Source organism: Pelophylax lessonae, assembly GCF_965119305.1.
Source record: "Pelophylax lessonae genome assembly, chromosome: 13".
In the NCBI taxonomy this organism is placed as follows: Eukaryota; Metazoa; Chordata; class Amphibia; order Anura; family Ranidae; genus Pelophylax; species Pelophylax lessonae.
The window spans coordinates 74,760,279-74,785,274 of NC_138780.1; the positions used below are offsets into that span (position 1 = coordinate 74,760,279).

Consider the following 24,996-nt stretch of genomic DNA (forward strand, 5'->3'; position numbering starts at 1 on the left):
CCCTACTGGATGATCTCCCTGCAAGTAGGAGAGGCGGAGCCAATTAAAGTTTATAGGAAGGTACTAGAGCTGGCTGGGTGCTTAATAAAGCAACAAAAGTAAGACCTGTGGAAAATTGTGGAGTTTTTTAAGGAGGGGGGGGGAGATGCTAGGAAAAGTGTAGGGGGAATTGCATGCAGAGGTCAGAGCTAAAGAGGGGTGAAAGTGAGACATGGATGGGAGATGCAGGGGTAAGCAGCTGTGGAAGAGGGCTGAACTTTGCTCTCCGTATGCAGCGCACCCTGAACTCTACACTATGTACAAAACACACCCCTGAACTCTGCACTCTGTTTGTAACCCCCGCCGCCCCCACCCGAACTCTGCACTTGGTACCTAATGCACTCCTGGTATTTAATGCCCATTTAAGATCTTCCCACTTCTAGTGAAATTCGACCACACCCAGAAGAATCGCATTCAGGATAGGAACATTTTGACCGCAGACCATGGGAAACCACAAAATGCAGCAAAACCGTGTCAAAATTACGGTATAATAATGCTGTGATTTTGTAGCATTTTGCATTTTCCAGCGGCAAATCACGGCCAAGTGTACATGAAGCCTTATGTAGCAGTGTCTGTGTAATCTGATACCCAGCTATTTAGAACTGTAATCAGTAGTAAACCAGCTATTTGAAACATAGTACCAAACTGCCACCCTCTGCCTGCCAATGGTAAACATTAAATATTCATATGCAATTTTACTTAAAAAGGAACCAACATTTTTAGACAGTGCTTTTAACCCGTCCCTCTGTAACCTGTAAAAAACCTGGTTGATCCTGCCAGTTCCTGTGTCCCCCTTTGTGTACTGACCATGGCTGCTGAGCCCTGATTACTCCTGATCCCGATGCTCTCCATCTCCCCACCACGTCAGCTCCTGTGTCTGTGTGAGCTGTCACCGCCACCCCCCCCCCCTTTCTGCGCCACTATTACTAAAAAATTAAAATAATGTCACTGCCAGCACCTCTCTTTTATCCAGCCATAACACACAGTATAAGTGTTTTTATTTTTTAAACAATGCTTCTAAATACCGCTCTAGAGCGGCCAGCACAGCAGTCATGTGACCTCCCCAGCTGACGTCAGATGAAGATCTCGGCCCCTCCTGCTGTAACTCTGGATCAGAGGTGTAGAGCAGCTGGGAGTAATGTGACCGGCTTGAAGATATCTGAAAAACTGAATTTTTGTAAAATCTTACCGTAAAATTCCTTTCTCTGAGTCCTCCGACAGTCGCCGCCCACTCACACAGTCTTCACCAATGGGTATTGACCTTTGCTCCGCAGGAGTAGCTAGGCACAAGACTTGTTAGTAACAAAAGCTTTTAGCATAGACACACCCCTAGGGGCTGTCCCACTAGTCAATACCTCCCTGCACCAGCATTCCCAACTCAGTTTTGGTAGCATAGCAGTAAGAGTACACAAAAACCCCAAAAGAGGGGCGGGGGCAGCGACTGTCGGAGGACTCAGAGAAAGGAATTTTACGGTAAGATTTTACAAAAATTCAGTTTTCTCTTACGTCCTCCGACAGTCGCCGCCCACTCACACAGTCTTCACCAATGGGATGTCCCAAAGCAGTGTAGACATGAGGGGTGGGAGACGCAGCCGCAGAAGAGCAACGCAGTACCCACATCAGAGAAAGGAACCTTACATACAGTAAGAGAACCAGCTGGGCAACAGGAAAAAGTGCTCAACAGGAGCAACAACCCAGGAAAACAAGTAACCCAGGGGTAAAACACCCCAAACAGCCAAAGACCCAAAAAACAAGGGTCCCTATGGTACTGCCGCACTGAGAACTTTACGGCCAAAGGAGGCATCGGCCGATGCCTGAACGTCCACCTTATAAAACTTGGAGAAGGTGTGCATGGACGACCAAGTCGCCGCCTTACACACCTGGGCCACCGAAGCCTGATGCCGGAAAGCCCAAGACGCACTCAAAGACCTGGTAGAGTGCGCCTTCACAGGGAAGGGTGGAACCCTTTCCTTCAAGGCATAGGCCTGCACAATGGTTTGTCTGATCCATTTGGCGATGGTCGCAGCCGACGCCGCCATGCCCTTCCGAGGTCCCTCAGGAAGGACAAAGAGGGAATCCCACTTGCGAAAGGATTTAGTAGATGACAGGTAAACCCTGATCGCCCCTAACAACATCGAAGGAATGTAAGGCAACCTCCTTAGGATGTTTTGGCTTCGCGCAGAGCGAAGGCAGGACAATGTCTTCATTGAGGTGAAAATCCGAGATCACCTTTGGAAGAAAGGACGGGTTAGGTCGCAAGACCACCTTATCCTTGTGAAGTACCAAATAAGGAGAGCTACAGGACAAAGCCGCTAGCTCCGACACCCTGCGAGCCGAAGTGATCGCCACCAAAAAGGCAACCTTCCTGGACAGCAGAGGCAACGAGATCTCCCTGATCTTTTCAAAGGGAGCGTGCTGTAACACAGACAGAACTAAGTTCAAGTCCCACGGAGGCAAGGGCTCGCTCCGAGGAGGGGCCAAATGACGCACCCCTTGAACAAAGGTGCGAATCAAGGAATTTGACGCCACAGGGCGCTGAAAAAGAACAGCCAGTGCAGAAATCTGGCCTTTTATCGTGGCCAGCGGCAAACGCTGATCCACACCAGTTTGGAGGAAAGCCAGCACTCTTGACACCGAGTATGAACGAGGGGAGTACCCCCTGGACTCACACCAGGCAAAGTACGCTTTCCAAGTACGATAATAAATCTTCCCCTAAGAGGCTTTCCTAGCCTTGATCAAAGTAGGAATGACCTCCGGGGAGAGACCCTTGTCCCTCAGGACCTGGATTTCAACAGCCAGGCCGTTAAAGCCAGCGACTGTAAAGCAGGATGGAAGATCGGCCCTTGAGACAGGAGGTCTTCCCGCACCGGCAGTCGCCACGGAGGTCCGACTGCCAGATGAACGAGGTCTGCATACCAAGACCGGCGAGGCCAGTCTGGAGCCACCAGAATCACTGTGTGCGGTTCCGAAGCCAACCTGCGAAGGAATCTGGACAGTAGCTGAATCGGAGGAAAGGCATATATCAGATGATACTGATGCCAGGGCGCCACCAACACGTCCGAGGCGTCCGCCCGAGGATCGCGCGTCCTTGCCACGAACCTTTCCACCTTGTTGTTCAGACGAGACGCGAACAGGTCCACATCCGGTGAACCCCACTTCGGGCACAACATCTGGAACACATCCGGGTGCAAGGACCATTCCCCCTGATCCAGGGTCTGGCGGCTCGGATAATCCGCCTGCCAGTTGTCCACCCCCGGAATGTGCACTGCCGTTATCGCCAGGACGTGCGCCTCGGCCCAGGACAGAATGTCGGTCACTTCCCGAGCCGCGCGGGCACTCTTGGTGCCCCCTTGGTGATTGATGTAGGCCACAGCGGTAGCATTGTCCGTCTGAACCCGAACCGGACGGCCCTGAAGCCGACCACTGTAGAAGACAAAGCTTTATCGCTCTCAATTCCAGAACGTTGATCGGAAGGGAGGATTCCTCCTTCGACCAAGGTCCCTGGGCGGACAGGTTGCCCAGGACACCACCCCAGCCCGACAGGCTGGCATCCGTGGTGACCACCGTCCAGAATAACGGACGAAAAGACTTGCCCCCCGACACCGTCGGGGACTGGAGCCACCACAGAAGACTCCTTCTGGTGCGATGGCTCAACGAGACCTGCAGATCCAGAGACTGAGGTCGCCCGTCCCATTCGGCAAGAATCTCCGCTTGGAGACCCCGCGTGTGAAACTGGGCAAAGGGGATCGCCTCGAAGGACGAGACCATCAAACCTAGACACCTCATGCATGTCCTTAGCGACGAGGAACGGTTGTCCCTGAGGGACCTGACTTCGTCCTGAAGCGTCCTGAGCTTGTCCTCCGGCAGGAAGACCTTCGCCTGAACAGAGTCCAGAACCATCCCCAGATAGGGAAGGCGAACCGAAGGGCACAAAGTCGACTTCGGAACGTTTATGGTCCACCCGAACTCCTGGAGCGTCTGCACCGTAGTGGACAGATCGGTCAACAGGCTCTGGCTGGCACTCGATCTTAACAGGAGATCGTCTAGATATCCCAAGACCGCAATGCCCTGGGCTCTCAACAGGGCCAGAACAGGCGCCAGGACCTTGGTAAAAACCAGCGGAGCCGAAGCGAGACCGAAAGGTAACGCCACAAACTGGTAGTGTTCCTCCCCAATGGCGAACCGAAGGTACCTCTGGTGACCCTCGAAAATGGGGATGTGCAAGTACGCATCCTTCAAATCGATAAAGGCCAGAAATTCCCCCGGGCTCAGGGCAGCCACCACTGAGCGCAGGGATTCAATGCGAAACTTCCGAACACGCACGAAGCGGTTCAGAGCTTTCAAGTCCAGGATCGGACGCACCTTGCCCTCCTTTCTTGGCACAGTGAGCAGATTGGAGTAAAACCCCCGAAATCTGTCCCGAAGAGGCACCGGAACCACCACCCCCTGTGCCCGCAAGTCCCGCACCACCAGGTGCAGATCTCGCAAACGCTCCGGAGGCAGTTGAAGATTTGAGGGAAAAAATCTGCCCGCCGGCCGAGAAAGGAATTCGATCTTGTAACCCGATTGAACGATTTCCTGAACCCATCTGTCCTGGATGCGGAACAGCCAAGGTTGAAGGAAACCGCGCAGACGTCCCCCCACCCCAGAAACGGGTGAGGGCGTCCCTTCAGGCGGACGCGGAGTGGGTCGCAGAACCGACTTGGCCGGACTTCTGCTTACCTGCCCACGGCTTCTTCTGGGTGCCCTGGCCTTTGAAGGGCTTGCCCTTAGACTGTGACCTAAAGGCACAAAAGGACCCTTGAGAGGGCCTAAAGGAGGGGTTCCGCTTGCCACGAAAGGACTTGTTTTTCGGATTCTGGGGTAAGAGAGTGCTCTTACCCCCGGTAACTCCTTTCACTAGAGTATCCAAAGCCTCGCCAAAAAGGCGAGAACCAGCGTAGGGAAAATCCGCTACCGTCTTACAAGATGATTGGTCGGCCGACCAACTTTTTAGCCAGATCAGTCGATGGTTAAGCACCGCAACACTAGACAGGCGTTCAGCCAAAGGGGCCTCATTCAAGGCCGCATCGCACAAGTACATGACCCCCTGACGGATCTGATCCACCATAGCCAGCGTAGTCGGCGGAGCTGAATCAGCTACCAGGGTGCGTCTGCGCACCTTCGTCCAATCCGCCACCGCCTGGGCTGCCATAACCGAAGCAAAAATAGGCTTGAGCATAGAACCAGCCACCATATATGCGTGACGGGCAAGAGACTCCAACCTCCTGTCCGTAGGGTCCCGGAAAACCGGGGTATCCTCAGTAGGAACCAGGGTAGCCTTGTTCAAAACGGCTACAGCGTGATCCACTTGGGGCGCTACACACCAACGCTCGTCGGTGGAAGGCGCAAAGGGATAAAGCAGTTTAAACCTACTGGGCACTGTAAAGGGCTTCTTTAAAGTGCGCCATTGCTCATTAACCGTGTGATGAAATTCCGCGGGGCAGGGGAAAACCTGCGCTGATTTGCGGGTTCTATGTGTCCCAAAAGAGGACACCCTAGCCGAAGGAGTGGGCTCATCCTCCAGATGCAGCGTATCTTTTATAGAAGCAATCAGCTCATCCATGAGTGCAAGCTCTTCAGGCGAGCCAGGGGGAGAAGTATCAACCCCTTCCACCTCCGCCTCCCCCTCAGACCCCATAAGGTCCAGAGATGAGCGAGACCCTGAAAAGGGCACGCCAGCCACAGCAGCCACATCGCCCTCTGAATCAGAGGAAATGGATAACCTGGCCCTCTTTGCAGAACGTTCAGCCATCAGCACCTGCATCTGTGACACCAAGGAAGCCACTACAGCGGCCAGATCAGACCCCTCGGGGGGTGCAGCAGTCCCCTGGTCCCCCACCAGGGCCGGGGGGAACTTGCTATCCTGGGAATCCATGCCAAAAAAACGGTATGGGATAAAAAAAAGGTACTGGCCCTTTTAAACACCACGGCGAGCGCAGCCCACCGTACACTAACTGCATTTAACCCCCGCAGGGATCACAGTAGGGAGCCCGCACATAACAGACATGGGGGGGGGGGAACACACAGCCACAGACTGACACCCCAGACAGATGGTCCCCACACAGAAGGTGCTTACCGTACCGGATGGCGTGGGGAACGGTCTCAAAAAAACGACAAACCGCTGTCCTCTATGACAGGGAGTGCCGCAGCCGGGACGCAGGAGAACGCAGCACATGACTGCAGAAGGCGTCCAGTGAGGTAGCCACCTCACATGGCAGCATCCCTGCAGCGAGCAGTGGATGGGTCGTTCATGGCGCCAGGGCGAACCACAGCTGAACGCTCGATGGCAGGCTGGGGATCCATCTGACCCTCAGCCCTGGGGATCCAGGGCGGCCAGTCCGATACCCAGCTCCGCATGATGCATCTTCATCCGAAGATCCCTAACTAAGAGCTGACAAAACAACAGCTAGTAAAGTAAAAGAAAAAAACACTTGAAATAAAATCAAAAAGGGTAGAAGGCTGAGACTGAAGCCCCAGCACAGGAAAGCCTGACTACTTCTGAGCTAGGCAAAATCAAACTGAGTTGGGAATGCTGGTGCAGGGAGGTATTGACTAGTGGGACAGCCCCTAGGGGTGTGTCTATGCCAAAAGCTTTTGTTACTAACAAGTCTTGTGCCTAGCTACTCCTGTGGAGCAAAGGTCATTACCCATTGGTGAAGACTGTGTGAGTGGGCGGCGACTGTCGGAGGACGTAAGAGAAAAAAGGTATTTAGATGCATTGTTTTAAAAAAACACTTACACTGTGTGTTATGGATGGATAAAAAAAGAGGGACTGGCAGTGAATTACTTCTTTAAGGTTACAACCACTTTAATTATGAAAATCTACCTTCTACTTTCTAAATCTAAGGCTACCTACAGACGAGATCAACATTGACCATGAGATGATCATTAGCCAACTGGCAAATTCTAGTAAGACCAGGAAACGATCACACAACTATGGAAAAACTGTGACTTCAGCAGACTTCCCATTTGGCTGTCTGATCTTGGGGCAATAATTGATTACTTTGAATGGATCCCCATAGATAATTCTGTAAGATAAGGCCAACTTCTGAGGTTTTTTTCTCACTGCATAAATATCCATGTTTCCCTGAAATGGTCATACAGGTTTATTCTGTGGCTGGATCTTACTACTGCACTCTTGTCCATAGCAATTATTTTCCCATACAATAGCTGCCTTGGATACACAATGTTTTCTTGCCACACTAATAAAGCCTGTTCTCATTTAATCTTATTTAATAAAAAAACTCAGCATCTTGGCCCGAGATTACACACAGAGCACCGGCCACTGTCCATTGTCCCATTCATCCCTCCCCTGCCCCCCTTTCCCTGTTCTTCACCTACATTCCTTAGTGCACAGGAATGCAGACATGGCATTTGTCTGCTACTGATACAGTCCTAAGTCCTCCTGCACTGAGCCAATCTATTCATTATCTAATAATGGCTATATTTTCATATTTTTTTTCCACAGCACCCCATGGTATTTTTAAAAATAATCTCAGGAATGTCTGCATGAAGATGAAATGCTTAGGGAGGATAACTTAAAGAGAACCTGCAGCAAAAGAAAACGTCTAAAACAGCCATTTATGCTACAGAGCAGGCACCTCCAGCTTCCTGCACATCTGGACCGATCCTTTGCTGAGTTTTCTAGGGACCCCAAAAACCTGGACAACATGATACTCAACAAACAGTCAGCACCTCTACATGGCTGCTTCCACCTTCTGTTCATCACTATTGCTGCCCATATATTGTACGAATTTCATACAGTATTTGTACTCTGCCAGATGACATCTGTTGCTCAATGCTCAACCCTAACCACTTTACTACCGGAGGATTTTGCTGTCATACGTCTGGGCCACTTTTTGCGATTCGGCACTGTGCGAATTTAACTGACAATTGCGCGGTCATGCAACGCCGTACCCAAACGAAATTTACGTCCTTTTTTTCCCACAAATAGAGCTTTCTTTTGGTGGTATTTGATCACCTGTGCGATTTTTACTTTTTGCGCTATAAACAAAGAAAGAGCGACAATTTTGAAAAAATAACAATATTTTTCACATTTTTTATATGAAATTCCCCCCAAAAAATGTAAAAATCACATTTTTTTATCATTTTAGGCCAATTTGTTTTCTGCTACATATTTTTGGTAAAAAAAAATAAAAAAAAATAACAATAAGCGTATTTTGATTGGTTTGCGCAAAAGTTATTGCGTTTACTAACTAAGGGAAAGATTTCTGTCGTTTTTGGTGTTTTTTTTTTAACGAGTAATGGCGGCGATCTGCAATTTTTTTTTGTGGGATTGCGACATTGCGGCGGACAGATCGGACCCTTGGCTGACATTTTTTACACTTTTGGGGTTACCAGTGACATTACTACAGTAATCAGTGCTATAAATATGCACTGTTGCTGTAAAAATGACACTGGCAGGGAAGGGGTTAACTTTTATTGGTGATCAAGGGGTTAATGTATGCCTGGTGCTTACTGACGTATGTGGGGGGAGGGGACTGAGTGACACAGGGACAGATCGCAGGTTCAACTATGCTGAACCCTGCAATCTGACCCTGTCTGTCACTTAGGAGATCCCCCCGCTTTGTTTACACAAGCGGGCGGATCTCCACACTCGATTCCCCGACGATCGGGGAAGAGCGGCGGGGATCACCGCCGCTCATCCCCTGGCCCGACTCCCACTGTAACTGAATACAGCGGGAGCGAGCCTCCGGCGGCGTGCGCGCACCCCCGAGGGGAATGTCTGGCGACGTAGGTCTACGTCGCCAGACGTTATCGAGCCACTTTGCCGCAGTAGAGCTCTAGTGAGCAGCGGTAAAGTGGTTAAAAAGAACACAAAACAAATTCCTAACTTTCCAGTCCAGAAGATAAACTACATTTGAGGATAGTATCCTCACACCCCTTAAAAGAGATATCTCATACCCTTAAGTTTTTGGACCTGCTGTACCAAATTTAACAATCAGTTTCTTGGCCATTTGTAGCCAACAAAGTTTCACGGAAGCAGCCATAGCAGCAAATATTTCTGAAATTTCCAATTTTAATGCTTTACAATTGAGACTGGCAATCAGGAGAGTGGCTTTAGAAAGTAACATACTTTGATACATAAAATAAAATCCAACAATGTGATGTTGTGTAAATTCCCCAGAATTCTTTTGAAAAAAACAAGTCTTTGACAAAAGAAAGCTGGAAGGTCTCAATAAGGGGGTATCTGGTCATTTGATCAGTCACATAGAGAACTCTTTGATCAAACAGTATTACCTTCAAAACTACGATGTGAAGGTTCCTCCAGACAGGGACCCTGATCTTCGCCTTCTGGAGTTTTCAGGGCACCTAGGTCCTGGGTCTCCTCTTCTGCCAAGGATCCATCTTTGCATCTTGCAGCCTGAGACACTGAAGTTTGCACATCTTCCTGGATATTTCTGTTTCCCTCCATTTCTGCGGTTTGGGACTAGTGGTCTAAAACATAGCCTAGAACAGAATCGTCCTCTAATTTATAAATTCCTGCAAATAAAAACAGACAAACCCAATTAGAATCCCAGTAAGCTTAAGGAGAAGGATATCCATTAGGTGGCATTCTGGTATTTTAAAAAACTAGGGTCCAGGATTTGGATCAAATAAGCTTCAGTAACCGCATGGAGTTAGCCAGGATTTTTCTCCAGGTTCTCTCATTTTCTTTCGTTATACTAAACATGCTGGCAAGTTTGTGTACCAAGGGCAGGGTGATGGTTTGTTTATTACATATATACTTATATAGCGCCATCAATTTACGCAGCACTTCGCCTATATATTGCACATTCACATCAGTCCTTGCCCTGAAGGAGCTTACAATCGAAGGTCCCTAGCACAGGGCTCGACAAACCCCGGGCGCAAGGTCGCATTTGCGACTAGAATTAGCGACCTGGCGCCTGGGGTGCCCTGCGGGAGGTGTCCTGTCCCTTTTGCGCCCCCACCTCCTCCCCGAGTGCACGGACTTCCGCGCCATCCAAAAATTGAGGCCCTGGCTTTTCGGCCTTCTTCTGTGAGATGAGAGGCTAGGGGAACTGGCGCCCTCTTGTGGTGGCCGGGAGTAATGCCTGTTCTCAATGCCTTCCCATCTCCTTCCAAAGAGGAGATGAGAGGGACTTTTTTGCAGGCTTCATCTCTCTGTCCAGTTACCTTTGCTTAAAGGTAAGTGGACAGGGAGTGTGGTTATTATTATTAATTTATTTTTTAAATTAAAAAAAAAAATTTATATATATATATATTCTTTTTTTTTTTTTCTCATCGCCGTGCCACAGCCGAAGGCCCCTTTCACACGTGCTGTCTGATCAGGTCCACCTGTCAGTTTTTCAGGCAGACCTGATCGGACCCTTCATTCTCCTCTATGGAGCAATAATCTGCCGCCATCTGATCCTGTCTGCCAAAAACAGACGGATGGTGGTTATATTTTCTATCCATCCCGTGGATCGGATCAGATGGCATCGGATGGAAAGAGACAGATAGTCTGTTTCCATCCAATTGCGCTATAGAGGAGAGTGGGGTTCTAGTCGTATTTATGTGTAAATTTAGTATTTGTTTTATTAAATAAAGCTTGGTTGTTAGTTTAAAAAAAAAAAAAACTGGCTCCTAACTTTTTTAGCTGGCTCCTAGATTTCAGGCAAATTTGTCATGCACTGCCCTAGCTCACATTCATACATACACATACTAGGGTGAAATTTAGGCAGGAGCCAATTAACCTACCAGCATGTCTTTGGAGTGTGGGAGGAAACCCACGCAGGCACAGGGAGAACATGCAAACACAAGGCAGATAGTGCTGTGGTTGGGATTCAACCCGCGACCCCAGTGTTGCTAGGCAGAAGTACTAACCACTTTGCCACTGTGCTGCCCCTCGGCACCAAGATCAGTAAATTCAGAGGTGCACTGCATTTTTTTGTGTGCAGGCCATTCAGGAAGATAAACCTTTTGCCTTATATTGCCTGCATAGTTTTGAAAGTGAACTTAGAGCCAGCAGCATGGGACCAGTGAAGCATTTCCCCACATCTGTTAGGTATATAAATTCTGAAACCTGTTTTTTTTTTTTTCTTTTAGATGTCTGGTCTGTAAGAGGTCATTTTTTTTTTGTCTAGCCGCCATGTAATGGGGTATTCTGCGCACCGACCACCAATGTAAGGGTGCACTTTTCCATTGACCACCAATGTAACAGGGCATTTTTCCCATTGACCACCAATATGAGAGGCATTCTTTCCAATAATAACAAAGTTAGGCTGGAGCGGCTCGCAGCAGGGGGTCTGGTGTGTCCCTGTTTACTATTTCAGGTCCAGAATTTTTGGCTGAATTCGGACCTGAAACAGACGAGAAGACGCACAGGACCCTTCTGCAAACCGCTCTGCAGCCATCCTAGAGGTGTGTGAAATGGCTCCATTGAGAGCCGGTCACAGTCTCCTGACATGCGAATTGGCAATTTGTAAACCCGCATCCTATTCACCCCCGTGGGGACCCAGCCTTAAAGCGGAGTTCCACCCTGGGAAGGCTTTTTCTTATAAAAATACCCCCGGGACAGTCAGGGCTAGTACATTCCACAATGGCTAGCCTCTGATCTGTCCCGGGTTGCACTTACCTTTTAGAAGAAATACTTACCTTGAAAAAGTATTGTCCAGCGCTGCCATCTCAGGTGTTGGCAGCTGAAGCCAGCGCGGTCCTCTTCTGTGTCCTCTTCCGTCTTCTTCGGTCCCACGATGCACTGCACCGGCCCGCCGTCACTTCCGGTGCCGCAGCGTCATCCCAGCACAGCTTCTGGGCATGCCCAGAAGCTGTTTAGCAAGGTATGACGGCGCCTGCACCGGAACTGACGTCGGGGCCGGTGCAGGCACATTGATTCCTGGGAGCGATGATGTTCAGCTCCCAGGAATCATTGCAAGCCAGGAAGTGACGAATCACCTTGGCCGCTGGGAGGAGGAAGAGGAAGTAAGGTAAGTATATTTTCTTCTAAACCAGGTAAGTAAAAAAAAAAAAAAAAAAAAAATTGCGATTATCCATTTGTTTTTCAGGTGACCCCGGGCATGAAGATGGAGGTAAGTTTAATTTTGGGGTGGAACTCTGCTTTAAGTGGCATTCTTTCCACTGACCACCAATATAAGAGACATTCTTCCCAATGATAACCAGCATAAATACAATTCTTCTAACTGGCAACCAATGTAAAAGGTCATTTTGACCACTGACCACCAATCAAGGGTGTCAAGCAATTTTAGCTACTCAGCTGTGACCCTTGTAATACCAAGGTCACACCGTAAGTTCAGAAATAGCCTTCCTTAGGTGCCAGCTATGGTAGTCCCCCTGTTTGTGAAAATGTAGCCACCTTTCTCTGCTCACTTTCAACATGGATAATTATATGTGCTGACAAAGCCAGTGCTAACTAGTAACAGTAAAGAAAAAGTCCTATTTCCATGAAAATGAGTGTGATCATTGCTCCCGTCCATAACCTCTCCAACCACGGTCTTCAGAGTAGAAGGACTAGGATACAAAGAGACATGAACAGTAGGAGTGCCGCTGCAATGAGTAATGGGAATTGTAGTTTGAAGACAGTGGTGCACATGACGGCAATACACATACACTGCTTATACTCCTTTACTAGACATGAATGTAATGCAGGTGCAGTGAGAAGTGCAGGGGAGAAAAAGATGCAAGAAAAAAAAAAAAGCAATATTTTAAATGTATTGGCAAGTGTAATAAAAAAGGTGGTGGTTGGGAAAACTAGACTGAACTTGGTAGCCTGTTTCATTGGGATCATTATTAACGTTTAAAAGGTATCACACTTTACCTGTAAAATAAAAAAAATAGTGTCACACTCTCCCAGTGAAATGTTTATACATGCATAAACCGATCATGTGTGAATCCAGGCGTGAGAGAGTGACACCTTTATTATGGCTCTGTGGGAGTGGAAGCAGAAGAAACTAGAGCAGAGGAATACCAATGCTGGCTCTCCAGAAAGATGTCCAAAATTCAAATCACCATTTTGGGTGTTGGTTGAAAAAAAAAACCATATTACAATTCAGAGGTGGATGCAATATTACAAAACAGGCTGGTTTCATTTTACAAAACGCACAGACATTATGTAACATATTTCCTACTCTCCTGAATAAATATCAAAGCACATACAATTAAATTATACAATGTGAGCAATGCAGCTTTGATACATCAGACCTTTATAACACCACAAAGCTACAGATGTGACGATCCTTGACTTTCCCATAAATGTCTGACCAACAAAAATATGTCTCATAAAGCACACCATAGCCAATAAATGACAACTATAGAAAAAGTATACTTTTACTTGCATATCAATTGACTCATTAATACCTGATTCAGAAATGTGTATGTTACAATGACATTTATTGAGACACATACTCAGCACTTCGAGCCCATAAATGTGGTTAGGCAGCCGCAACTATTGTGTCAGTACGTGTTCAGTTTTGCAGAGCTGCCATTTGGGGAAATAGGACCAGTTTAACCACTTTACAACCGGAGGATTTTGCTGTCTTCCGTCCAGGCCACTTTTTGCGATTCGGCGCTGTGCGAATTCAACTGATAATTGCGCGGTCGTGCGACGCCGTACCCAAACGAAATTTACGTCCTTTTTTTCCCACAAACAGAGCTTTCTTTTGGTGGTATTTGATCACCTGTGCGATTTTTACTTTTTGCGCTATAAACAAAAAAAGAGCGTTTATTTTGAAAAAATAACAATATTTTTCACATTTTTTTATATGAAATTCCCCCCAAAAAAGATGTAAAAACCAATTTTTTTAAAAGTTTTTGGCCAATTTGTTTTATGCTACATATGTTTGGTAAAAAAAATCGCAATAAGCGTATTTTGATTGGTTTGCGCAAAAGTTATTGCGTTTACTAACAAAGGGAAAGATTTCTGTCATTTTTGGTGTTTTTTTTTTAACGCGTAATGGCGGCGATCTGCGATTTTTTTTGCGGGACTGCGACATTGCGGCGGACAGACCGGACCCCTGACTGACATTTTTGACACTTTTGGGGGTACCAGTGTCATTACTGCAGTAATCAGTGCTATATATATGCACTGTTACTGTAAAAATGACACTGGCAGGGAAGGGGTTAATTTTATTGGAGAGGGAGGGGTTAATGTATGCCTGGTGCTTACTGACGTGTAGGGGGGGGAGGTGACTATGTGATTCATGGACAGATCGGATGTCCAGCTATGCTGAACAGTCCGATCTGTCACTCCCTGTCACTATGGAGATCCGCCCGCTGTGTTTACACACAGCGGGCGGATCTCCAGACTCGATCCCCGACGATCGGGTAAGAGCAGCGGCGATCGCCGCTGCTCCTCCCCTGGCCTGACTCCCGCTGTGAATGAAAACAGCGGGAGCGAGCCTCCGGCGGCGCGCAAGCGCCGCCCAGAAGGGGGAGTGTCCAGTCACGTTAATACTACGTGGCTGGACGATAACGAACCACTCTGCCGCAGTAGTATTACTGTGAGCGGTTGCAGAGTGGTTAATCAAAGGCTGAAATCAATATCTGACCACAATGTATTTCTAAGTTTGCTACTATTTTGTTACTATAGTTTGGCAACAATGAAAGCCATTTTGCGTTAAGCCCTGGTTCACATTGATGCTGCTTTAAAATCATGCTACTTCACTTGAAGTAGCACAATTTCAAAGTAGCAGGTCAGCGTGATTTCAGGTGCCATTGCCGGCAATTGGCTGCGACTTGTCATGCAATTTGACCTGTCAAATCGCATGAAAACTCGCTCCAATGTGAACGAGGACTAAAAGCAATAAGCAGGGAGATTTTTGCAAACATAATTCCCTTAACCGATGCACAATGTCTGCTGGATGGTAAATTATCAACATATGACCCCTGTACTTATTTTCATTTAGCACTCCTGACCCTGCAGTCTGTACTTCTGACACCTGCACTCTGTGTGTTATGTACTTCTGACCCTTGGGCTCTGTGTTACATACTTCTGATCATTGTGCTCTGTGCAATACTGACTCATTACATTATGTACTTTTGACCTCTGCACATTACATACTCCTGAGTCTATTACACTATATAAAGTATACTGTACATTACATACTCCTGACCCTTGCACTCTGTGCATTGATTTTTCTTGACCCCTACACTCTGTAGGTTTTGTGTTCCTGTCGTCTCCACGCTGAATGTTACATACTACTGAACAGTACATATCCCTGACTACTGCATTACATTTGCTATTTTGCAATTGCATATTCCTGACCAAATTGTTCATGGTCTCAAGAGTTGCTGGTTGCTAAGTAGCTTCTAACTAATTTAGGAAGCCCTTCTTCGAAGTAGGCATTTACAAAGTGTCACTCTTTATTTCTTGTCTGCATGCAGAAATACCTGTGGGATGGAAGATTTTTCGTTTTTTTTTTTTTTTTTTGAATGTGCTGAGGTTTATGTGTCTTTGAGGCTCTCATTCGTGGCACAGTAAAGCTTATTTTGTGGGTACAAGAACTGTAGTACACGTGTGCCATGTATACATTGTAAACAAGCAAAAAGTTGGGGAGCACACCCTGAACATGTATTTCTAAAGCTGGTGCAGCTATGAACCAAGCAACATGTATATTAAAAAAGAATAGCGCACACATGCAAAAGAAATGACTGTCAAATATGAAGACAATCCATAAATAAAAATGGGGATTTGGTCCCACCATATCCCACAACTCAAGCCCACAACTACATCAAAGTATCTCATTGTCAGTGGGTCCTACACTATCCATAAAAAAGGATGAATCCAGCCTCTCTAACCCTTGGAGATAACACTCCTTGCTGGGAGAGATGTGCTAATGCACTACAAGGGACTCCTCCTATATCTACTTGATAGTGGACCCTGATAGAGTACAGGTGTGTGTGTGTGGGGGGGGGGGGGGGGGGTGCTCAACCTCAGAAGTCTGGTCAGACCGAATACATAATAAACAAGCAAAAAGTTGGGGAGCATATCCTGAAAATGTATATCTAAAGCCGGTGCAGCTATGGACCAAGCGACATGCATATTAAAAAAGAATAGCGCACAAATGCAAAAGAAATGACTATCAAATATGAAGACAATCCATAAATAAAAATGTATACATTGAGTAGGCTCTGGTTTTATTTAACTATATCCCATTAAGCCACTCCCACTGTTAGCACAATTAGGCGGCACCCAACATTTGCTGGATGTTACGCGGTGCATCATTACTCTTTGTAGAGTGCCCCAGGTAGGAAGCTACTGAAACAAGCAAACTTATTGACACCCTTAAATAATTTGCCTCACTGTAGAACTCTCTAAAATGATATACACTGAACAAAATTATGAACGCAACACTTTTGTTTTTGCCCCCATTTTTCATGAGCTGAACTCAAAGATCTAAGACTTTTTCTATGTACACAAAAGGCCTATTTCTCTCAAATATTGTTCACAAATCGTGCTAAATCTGTGTTAGTGAGCACTTCTCCTTTGCCAAGATAATCCATCCACCTCACAGGTGTGACATTAGTAAGATGCTGATTAGACAGTAAGATGCTGATTAGACAGTATGATTATTGCACAGGTGTACCTTAGGCTGGCCACAATAAAGGCCACTCTAAAATGTGCAGTTTTATCACACAGCACCATGCCGCAGATGTTGCAAGTTTTGAGGGAGCGTGCAATTGGCATGCCGACTGCAAGAATGTCCACCAGAGCTGTTGCCCGCAAATTGAATGTTCATTTCTCTACCAGTACATCCAACCGGCCTCACAACCGCAGACCACGTGTAACCACACCAGCCAAAGACCTCCACATCCAGCATCTTCACCTCCAAGATCGTCTGAGACCAGCGGACATACTGGATGCCTTTGCTGTAATACCATCAGCTGGGCATCCATTATGCCCCCAATTACCTTTAGGAGGGATGGGCCACCTCCAGGCTCACCTGCCCCCTATCTATCCATTAGCTTGCATGTGCTTCCACTGTGAAGACTCTTATAAATTCATTAGAGTTAGGACTGCAGGTATACAGGGAGCTGTGAAGTAGCCCTGCAGCTTTCACATGCGTTTGCAAATGTGTGCTAACTAAACCCATGTTTTGACGCAAACTGTTAGACAGGTTAATCTGGTTGGTAAGCAAACTGGCTAGCAAATTGAACTGGGAATTTTACTTTTGTTTGTTTTACCAGCCACCCGGACAGCTGCTGCAATTATCGGTTTGCATAACCAAAGGATTTCATCACAAACTGTCAGAAATCGTCTCAGGGAAGCTCATTTGCATGCTCGTCGCCCTCATTGGGGTCTCGACCTGACTGCAGTTCATCATTGTAACCGAAGAGTGAGCAAATGGTCACATTCGATGGCTTCTGGCACTTTGGAGAGGTGTTCTCTTCACAGATGAATCCCGGTTTTCTTAGATCTTGGAGTTCCGCTCATGAAATATGGGGGCAAAAACAAGGGTTGCGTTTATCATTTTGTTCAGTATAGTTATTAAAGTAGTTTCCTGCTACTGACAGATAGTGTGAAAAAGCTTAAAATACAGCACTTTATGAGAGAAGAGCAAACCATTCACATTATTTGCTGCTGTCCAAAGGATTTGCACTCATACACACACACATATATATCAATAATAATCCAGAAATCTGAGAAGATCACTAAATCATCTGCCGGAGAAACGCTTGGAGACTTGTCTTGTTATCTGTCCACAGGGCCCCCTAAGCCATCATTCTAACAGAAGTCACATGTTGTGTAACTGACAAGACCGCCAGGGGGAAGAGCCATCTCAGTCATGATTGATCTCTGTGATGGACCCCCTGCACTGTCGGCTGTGCAATCACATGTTATTGCTGTAGTTACACCCTTGTTATGTGTATATTTGTAAATTGCAAGCAGAGACCAAACCAGTTCTCTGGTCATCTGATGTCTTATATTACGGTGAACAAATTCCTGATTTTATATTTTGAATTCAGCAATAGCTGACAATAAAAAAAAAAAAAAACTTTGACTTTTAAGAGTAATAGATTACAATAAAATTCTCTTTGTAACAAGACTTGAATCAGCATGCTTTACTATGTCACAGCTTGTAAAAATGTGAATTCAGCATAAAAATCAATTGCATAGGGCTTTCATTTTATACATATTTATGTGAATTTAAATTACTGTTCAATCTGCCAGAACACTGGAATTACACGCCCGATTCAACATGGAATAATCATATGGACGAATAAGTCTCATTATTGTAGTACTTTACATAGTCTACAGCACTGTAATGAAGTTACATGCACCACATCATCTCCCTCAAAGCAGTTGGATTCCTGTGTCCCTCTATGATTAAAAAAAGAAAATGGGATTTTTGAACTTATCATAAATACCATTTCTTGGAGTTCATTGTGGGACACAGGCCCAACCCACTGTGTATATAATCATTCTCTTAGTACTGCTTTAACACAAAATGGAATCACCCTGAGAGTAAGGTAGACCATAGAAGGTGCAAATTTCTTTCCTGCAAACCGCAAAGAAATTTGCATGATTCCCCCATCAACACCGAGCCCAGCAATTGTCTGCGGGTCGGCAACAGGCGGGGGAAGCCGATGATTATCGCAAGCAGCTATTACCACAAGCTAATCCGGCAGGCTGGTCGCACCCAATTTGATCGATCGATTAACTTGGTACATTTAGCCTGCCTATTAATGGTTCGAATTTCTTCTGGTTTCTGCTGAACCTGCCAAGATTTGAACCGTATATGGCTGGCCATACAGTATACATTTTTCTTATACAGTTTTCCTTTAAAATTAGCTAAACCATATAATATGAGGTCAAACCTAAACGCTTTCAATTTGTATGCAATCAGGCAGGCACTTGCACTACATGAACACTTACTTGAATGTAAATCTAAAGAAAATTTAAAAAAATTGTATAATGTATGGCCAGCTTAGGAAGTGTCATACCAGGCATGCCCAAACCGGCCTGTAGGGGACAGTATACGTAAGTATGAGAAAGCAATAAAAACTGGATTTTTGACTTATCGTAGAATCCTTTTCTCTGAAGTTCATTGACAGACGCAGTTTCATATTCTTCTTGACCATTGGATTATGCTGCCCCCTACAGGAGTAGGACACTAGGCAGGAAAAATCTTTACCATGCCTATGGGGCAGTCCCTGCAGGCATACACCCACTCACTCTGCAATAGGATTCAGTTTTGTTGCAAGCAGCGTTTAATAAAAAAAAAAACTCCACCCCACTCAGAAATAGAGGGGCGGGTGCTGCGTCTGTCAATTAACTTCAGAGAAAAGGATTTTACGGTAAGTCAAAAATCCAGTTTTCTCTATCGTTCATTGACAGAGGCAGCTCCATATTCTTCTTGACCATTGGGATGTCTGAAACCAGTATTTGCACGAGGGGTGGGAAAATAACGCAGAAAAGAACGTAATTCCACAAAGGCTAAACTTAGCCAACCAGTGAACATGGAGCTTAACCAGAAACTGGAGCTCACCTAGAAAACATACACCCTCAAAGAGAATATTTTCTCTTTTAAACAGCAGCCTGCAAAACCTTGCGGTCAAAAGAAGCATCTGAGGATGCCAACACATCTACTTTGTAGAATTTTGGAAACGTGTGCACAGACGACCAAGTTGCCGCCTTGCAAACTTGCATTACTGACGCCTGATGGCGAAAAGCCCAAGAGGCACTCAGTGCCCTAGTTGAATACGCCTTCACAGGGAAAGGTGGAACCTGACCCTTCAGTGAATAAGTCTGTACCACCGTCTGTCTGGTCCATCTGGATACGGTTGTGGCAGACGCAGCCAATCCCTTTCGAGGTCCTTCCGTGAGGACAAAAAGTCTGATTTCCTGAAAGATTCAGTAGCCGCCAGGTAAACCCTAATTGCCCAAACCACATCCAAAGAATGCAAGGCAATTTCTTTCTCTCCTTTCCTGTTCTCAAAAGGAGGTTTTTGAAGAACAGACAGTGCCAAGTTAAGATCCCACGGAGGTAACGGGGATCGCCTCGGAGGAGCGATATGGTGAACCCCTTGAATAAAAGTGTGAATCAAAGCATGCGTAGCTAAAGGGCGTTGGAAAAACACAGCCAAAGCTGACACTTGGCCTTTTATAGTACCCAAGGCCAACCGCTGTTCAAACCCTCTTTGGAGAAAGGTCAAAATCCTAGCCACCGAAAAAAGGCGAGGATGCACCTTCAGCAATTGACACCATGAGATGTACGATTTCCATGTACAATGATAGATCTTCCTGGAGGTAGATTTTCTAGCCTTCAACAGTGTAGGAATCACTGAGTCAGGAAGACCCCTGTACTTCAATACCTGGCTTTCAACAGCCACACCGTTAAAGCCAGTGACTGTAAACCAGGATGGGAGATTGGCCCATGAGACAGCAGATCTTCCCTGAGAGGAAGTCTCCTAGGAGAATAGGCAACCAACCTTACCAGCTCTGCATACCAAGACTGGCGAGGCCAGTCTGGGGCCACCAGAATGACTGGAATCCCTTCCACCTCTATTCTGCGCAGAAGCCTCAGCAGGAGTTTCAGCAGGGGGATCGCATAGATCAGCCGATACTGACCCAAAGGAGCCACCAGTGTGTCTGTGGCGTCGGCCAGAGGATCCCGAGACCTGGCTACAAACCTCTTTACCTTCTTGTTGAGTCAAGAGGCTAACAAGTTAACGTCAGGTGTCCCCCACCAGACACACAGCAGGTGAAACACCACCACCGGGTGCAGGGACCATTCACCCTGATCTAACACCTGACAACTCAGGTTCTCCACTCCTGGGATATGCACGGCGGAAAGGACTGGAACAAACTTTTGCCCATTTCAGGATCTCAGCCCCCTCCCGGGCCGCCAAGACACTCTTGGTGCCCCCTTGATGATTGACGTAAGCCACAACCGTGGCTTTGTCCGATTGAATCCGAACTGCACAACTCTGCAAACGATTTGTCCAGTGACTCAGGCAAAGCTTTATTGCTCTGAGTTCCAGATTCCTAAGCACTCCTCCCCAGCTGGACAGGCTGGCATCTGTGGTTACCACGGTTCAATACAATGGGAGGAAGGACCTGTCCTGGCGTAGGGCCAACGAGCGAAGTCACCACAGAAGAGCACTCTTTGTGCTCTGACTCCACCGAATCATCATGTCCGAGGATTTTGGATCTTTGTTCCACTTGACAGGAATTTTCCTTTGTAAGGGTCTCATGTGGAACTGAGCAAACGGAACCGCCTCGAAGGTCGACACCATCAGGCTTAAGACTTGCATGCAAGTCCGCAGAGAGGACGGGTTGCTGGATAACAGCAAACGAATCACCCTCTGCAACTTTTGCAGCTTTTCCAGGGGAAGAAACACCCTCACCGGTGCTGAGTCCAGAGTCAGGCCCAGATAATCCAGTTTTGAAGATGGTACCAGAGCAGATTTTTTTAAAATGGATGTTCCAACCGTACTCTTGCAGAATCCGTACAGTGATTGCCAAGTCGCCCAACAGGACTGAATGTGATTCTGCTCTTAAGAGGAGATCGTCCAGATACCCCAGTACCGCAATCCCCCATTGTCGCAGTAATGCCAATAAAGGAGCCAACACTTTGGTGAAGACCCTGGGAGCGGAGGCGAGACCAAAGGGTAATGCCACAAATTGATAATGCTCCTCTCCTACAGCGAAGCAAAGAAAACGCTGGCGTAAAGAAGGATGTGTAGATATGCGTCCTTGTAATCGATGGACGCCAAAACGTCTCCTTGGTGTGGGAACGCCACTACCGTGTGAATGGACTCCATTCGAAACTTCTGTACCCGCACAAAGCGGTTACATACTTACGTAGTTAGTCACGTTGAAAAAAAGACACAAGTCCATCTGGCTCAACCAATAGAAAACAAAAAAGAAAAAACAGTAATGAAAATCCAACCATACAATCCCATATACACAATCCTATACCCGCAGTTGATCAAGAGGAAGGCGAAAAAACCCCAGCAAAGCATGATCCAATTTGCTACAGCAGGGGAAAAAAATGTCCTTCCCGATTCCCCGGTTCAGAGCCTTGAGGTCCAGGATTAGACGCACTTTGCCTTCTTTCCTGGGAACAGTGAACAGCTTTGAATAGAACCTCTGAAAGCGTTCCCGAGAGGGAACTGGCACAATCACCCCCTGCGACAGCAGATCTTGTACCGTCTCTCGTAGATCCCTTAATCGTTCTGGAGATAGGAGTAGATTGGACAGGAAGAATCTGTCCGACGGTCAAGACCTGAATTCAGTCTTGTAACCCGACCGGATCAGTTCGTGGATCCATTTGTCCTGAATCAAGGAGGTCCATGGTTCCGGAAATAAGCGAAGACGTCCCCCTACCCCAGTTGTGGGCGAGGGCGTCCTTTCATGCAGACAGGGATTTGTAGATCTGGATAGGCCTGCTCTCGGCTTACCCGACCATGTCTTCTTGGAACCCCCAGAAGACCTAAATGGCTTAGATCCTTTCTCCTGCATCCCGGAGGCACAAAAAGGCCGCCTGTGGTTTGTAAAATAAGGCCCCCGTCTATTACGTGGTGACTTACCCTTGGAGGATTGAAGAAGAGTACTCCTCCCACTTGTAAGACCCTTGATCAGTTCATCTAATGAGGATCCAAACAAACAGTCCCCTGTAAAGGGGAGCTCTGATAGAGCCTTTTTTGAAGCCTGATCCGTAGACCATATTTTTAGCCACACCATGCGTCTAATAGCCACCCTCACCGCAGATACTCTGGCTAAAAGAGGGGCAGCATCTAGCGACACATCACATATAAATAATAGGGCTTGGACCTTGGACCATTAGCTTTGCCAGGCCCGGAGGGAGCTGTTCTGTTTCTAGCTCACTTTTTAGTAACATTGCCCATTCCGTTATGGTCTGGGACACCAGAGTAATCAAACACATCAGTTTAAGTATTGAGCCCGCTATCACATGTAAGTGGCGGGACAGAGACTCAATCCGTCTATCCACAGGGTCTGTAAAGACCGGGGACTCCTCCACTGGGACCACAGTAGATTTGTTCAGTCTGGAGACCAGATGGTCCACCTTAGGTGGAACGGTCCATTTTGTGGATACCGCGTCCGCGAATGGATATAGTTACATAGTTTGTGAGGTTGAAAAAAGACATCAGTCCATCCAGTTAAACCTATGATGTGTGTGTGTGTTTGCTGTTAACCGTACATTGTATACACATTTATGTTGTGGTCTTTAAGGTGCCCATCTAATAGTTTTTAGAAACTATCGATGCTCCCTGCTGATACCACTGCTTGTGGAAGAGAATTCCACATCCTTACTGCACTGACAGTAAAGAACCCCTTACGTATTTTAAGGTTAAACCGTCTTTCCTCTAGTTTTAGTCAGTGGCCACGTGTCATATTGTATTCCCTTTCTCTGAAAAGTTTGTTCCTTATGCTAGGGTCATCACCAGTACAGTATTTGTACATTGATATCATATCCCCTCTCAAGCATCTCTTCTCCAGAGAGAATAAGTTCAATGCTTGTAGTCTTTCCTCATAGCTGATGTCCTCCATTCCCCTAATTATTTTTGTTGCCCTTCTCTGGACGCTCTCCAGTTCCAGCACATCCTTTCTGAGGACCGGTGCCCAGAACTGGACAGAATACTCCAGATGTGGCCAGACCAGAGTCTTGTAGAGTGGGAGAATAATCCCTTTATTACTGGAGTGAATCCCCTTTTTTATACATGCAAGTATTTTGTTGGCTTTGCTTGCAGTGGCTTGGCATTGCATGCCACTGACAAGCCTGTTGTCCACTAGTGCCCCCAGGTCCTTTTCCATCTTAGATTCACCCAGAGGTTCCCTTCCTAGTGAGTAGCTTGCTTTCGTGTTTCTGACACCCAAGTGCATTACTTTACATTTTTCAACATTAAACCTCATCTGCCATGTAGTTGTCGCCCCATTATTTTGTTCAGGTCTGCTTGTAAGGTTTCCACATCCTGCATAGAAGATATTGGCATGCTTAGTTTAGTATAATCCGCAAAATACTGAGATTGTGCTAGATATCCCCTCCTCTAGATCGTTTATGAATAAATTAAACAGGATTGGCCCCAGGACAGATCCTTGGGGGACCCCACTTTCCACACCCACCCAATCCGAGTACTCCCCATTTATCCCCACCGTCTGGACTCTCCCCTGGAGCCACTTCTCTGTCCAGGTACTCACCCTAAGGTCCATACCTACGTACCTTAGTTTGTACAGTAAGTGTTTGTGGGGGACTGTGTCAAATGCCTTTTTGCTAAGTCCAGATTCACCACATCCACAGGCCTTCCTTTGTCTAGATGGCAGCTCACTTCATCGTAGAAGGTTAATAGATTGGTCTGGCAAGAACGATTTTTCATGAAACCATGCTGATTACTACTAATACAGTTTTTATTACTAAAGTCTTGTATATAGACTTTAGTCTCTTAAAACGCTTCGGCACCACTAACATCTGTTTGAGGCGCCCCTTTTGGTCAGAAACAATTTTGTCAAAAAGTTCAGGACAAGGGAAAACCTTGCCAGACTTCTGGGATTTGCGAGTGCCAAATGACACCAGCGTCCTTGATGCTGCAGAATCAACCATTTTTAGCGTTTCCCGCACTGACACTATAAGTGCCTCCACCAGCACGCTTTCCTGCACGGCTGCAGATGAGGATATGTCGTCCTTGCCATCCGAGTGCAATGACGTAGAACCCTCAGAGTGAAATGCGTCCGTGGCGGTCATATCTACCTCAGAATCTGGGGATAGAGGAGAGGTGGCTACATTCTGTTTCTTCTCCCCTCCTCGGCTTTTCTCCTATTCCTCCATTCCCTACACTCTGCTATGACCTAATAATTCTTAAATTTTTCTTGGAATGTTGTACTGTAGCCCACAACAGGCAGATTTATGAACTTTGGCGAAAGGCTTATGTGGAACCATGTTTGCAGCTACTGTACTTGATGAGAATTAGTGT

At 46.6% G+C, this 24,996-nt stretch overlaps 1 protein-coding gene across 1 annotated transcript in view; it reads right to left on the bottom strand.

Annotated features, from left to right (window-relative positions):
- PLEKHG3 (pleckstrin homology and RhoGEF domain containing G3) overlaps positions 1-24,996 on the bottom strand; it is a 343,950-nt gene that overhangs the window by 187,331 nt on the left and 131,623 nt on the right. The window contains exon 2 of the mRNA XM_082242593.1: positions 9,343-9,585. Within this exon, the coding sequence (XP_082098719.1) occupies positions 9,343-9,517 (175 nt within the window). The 5' untranslated portion in view covers positions 9,518-9,585. The remainder of the gene's footprint in view (positions 1-9,342; positions 9,586-24,996) is intronic.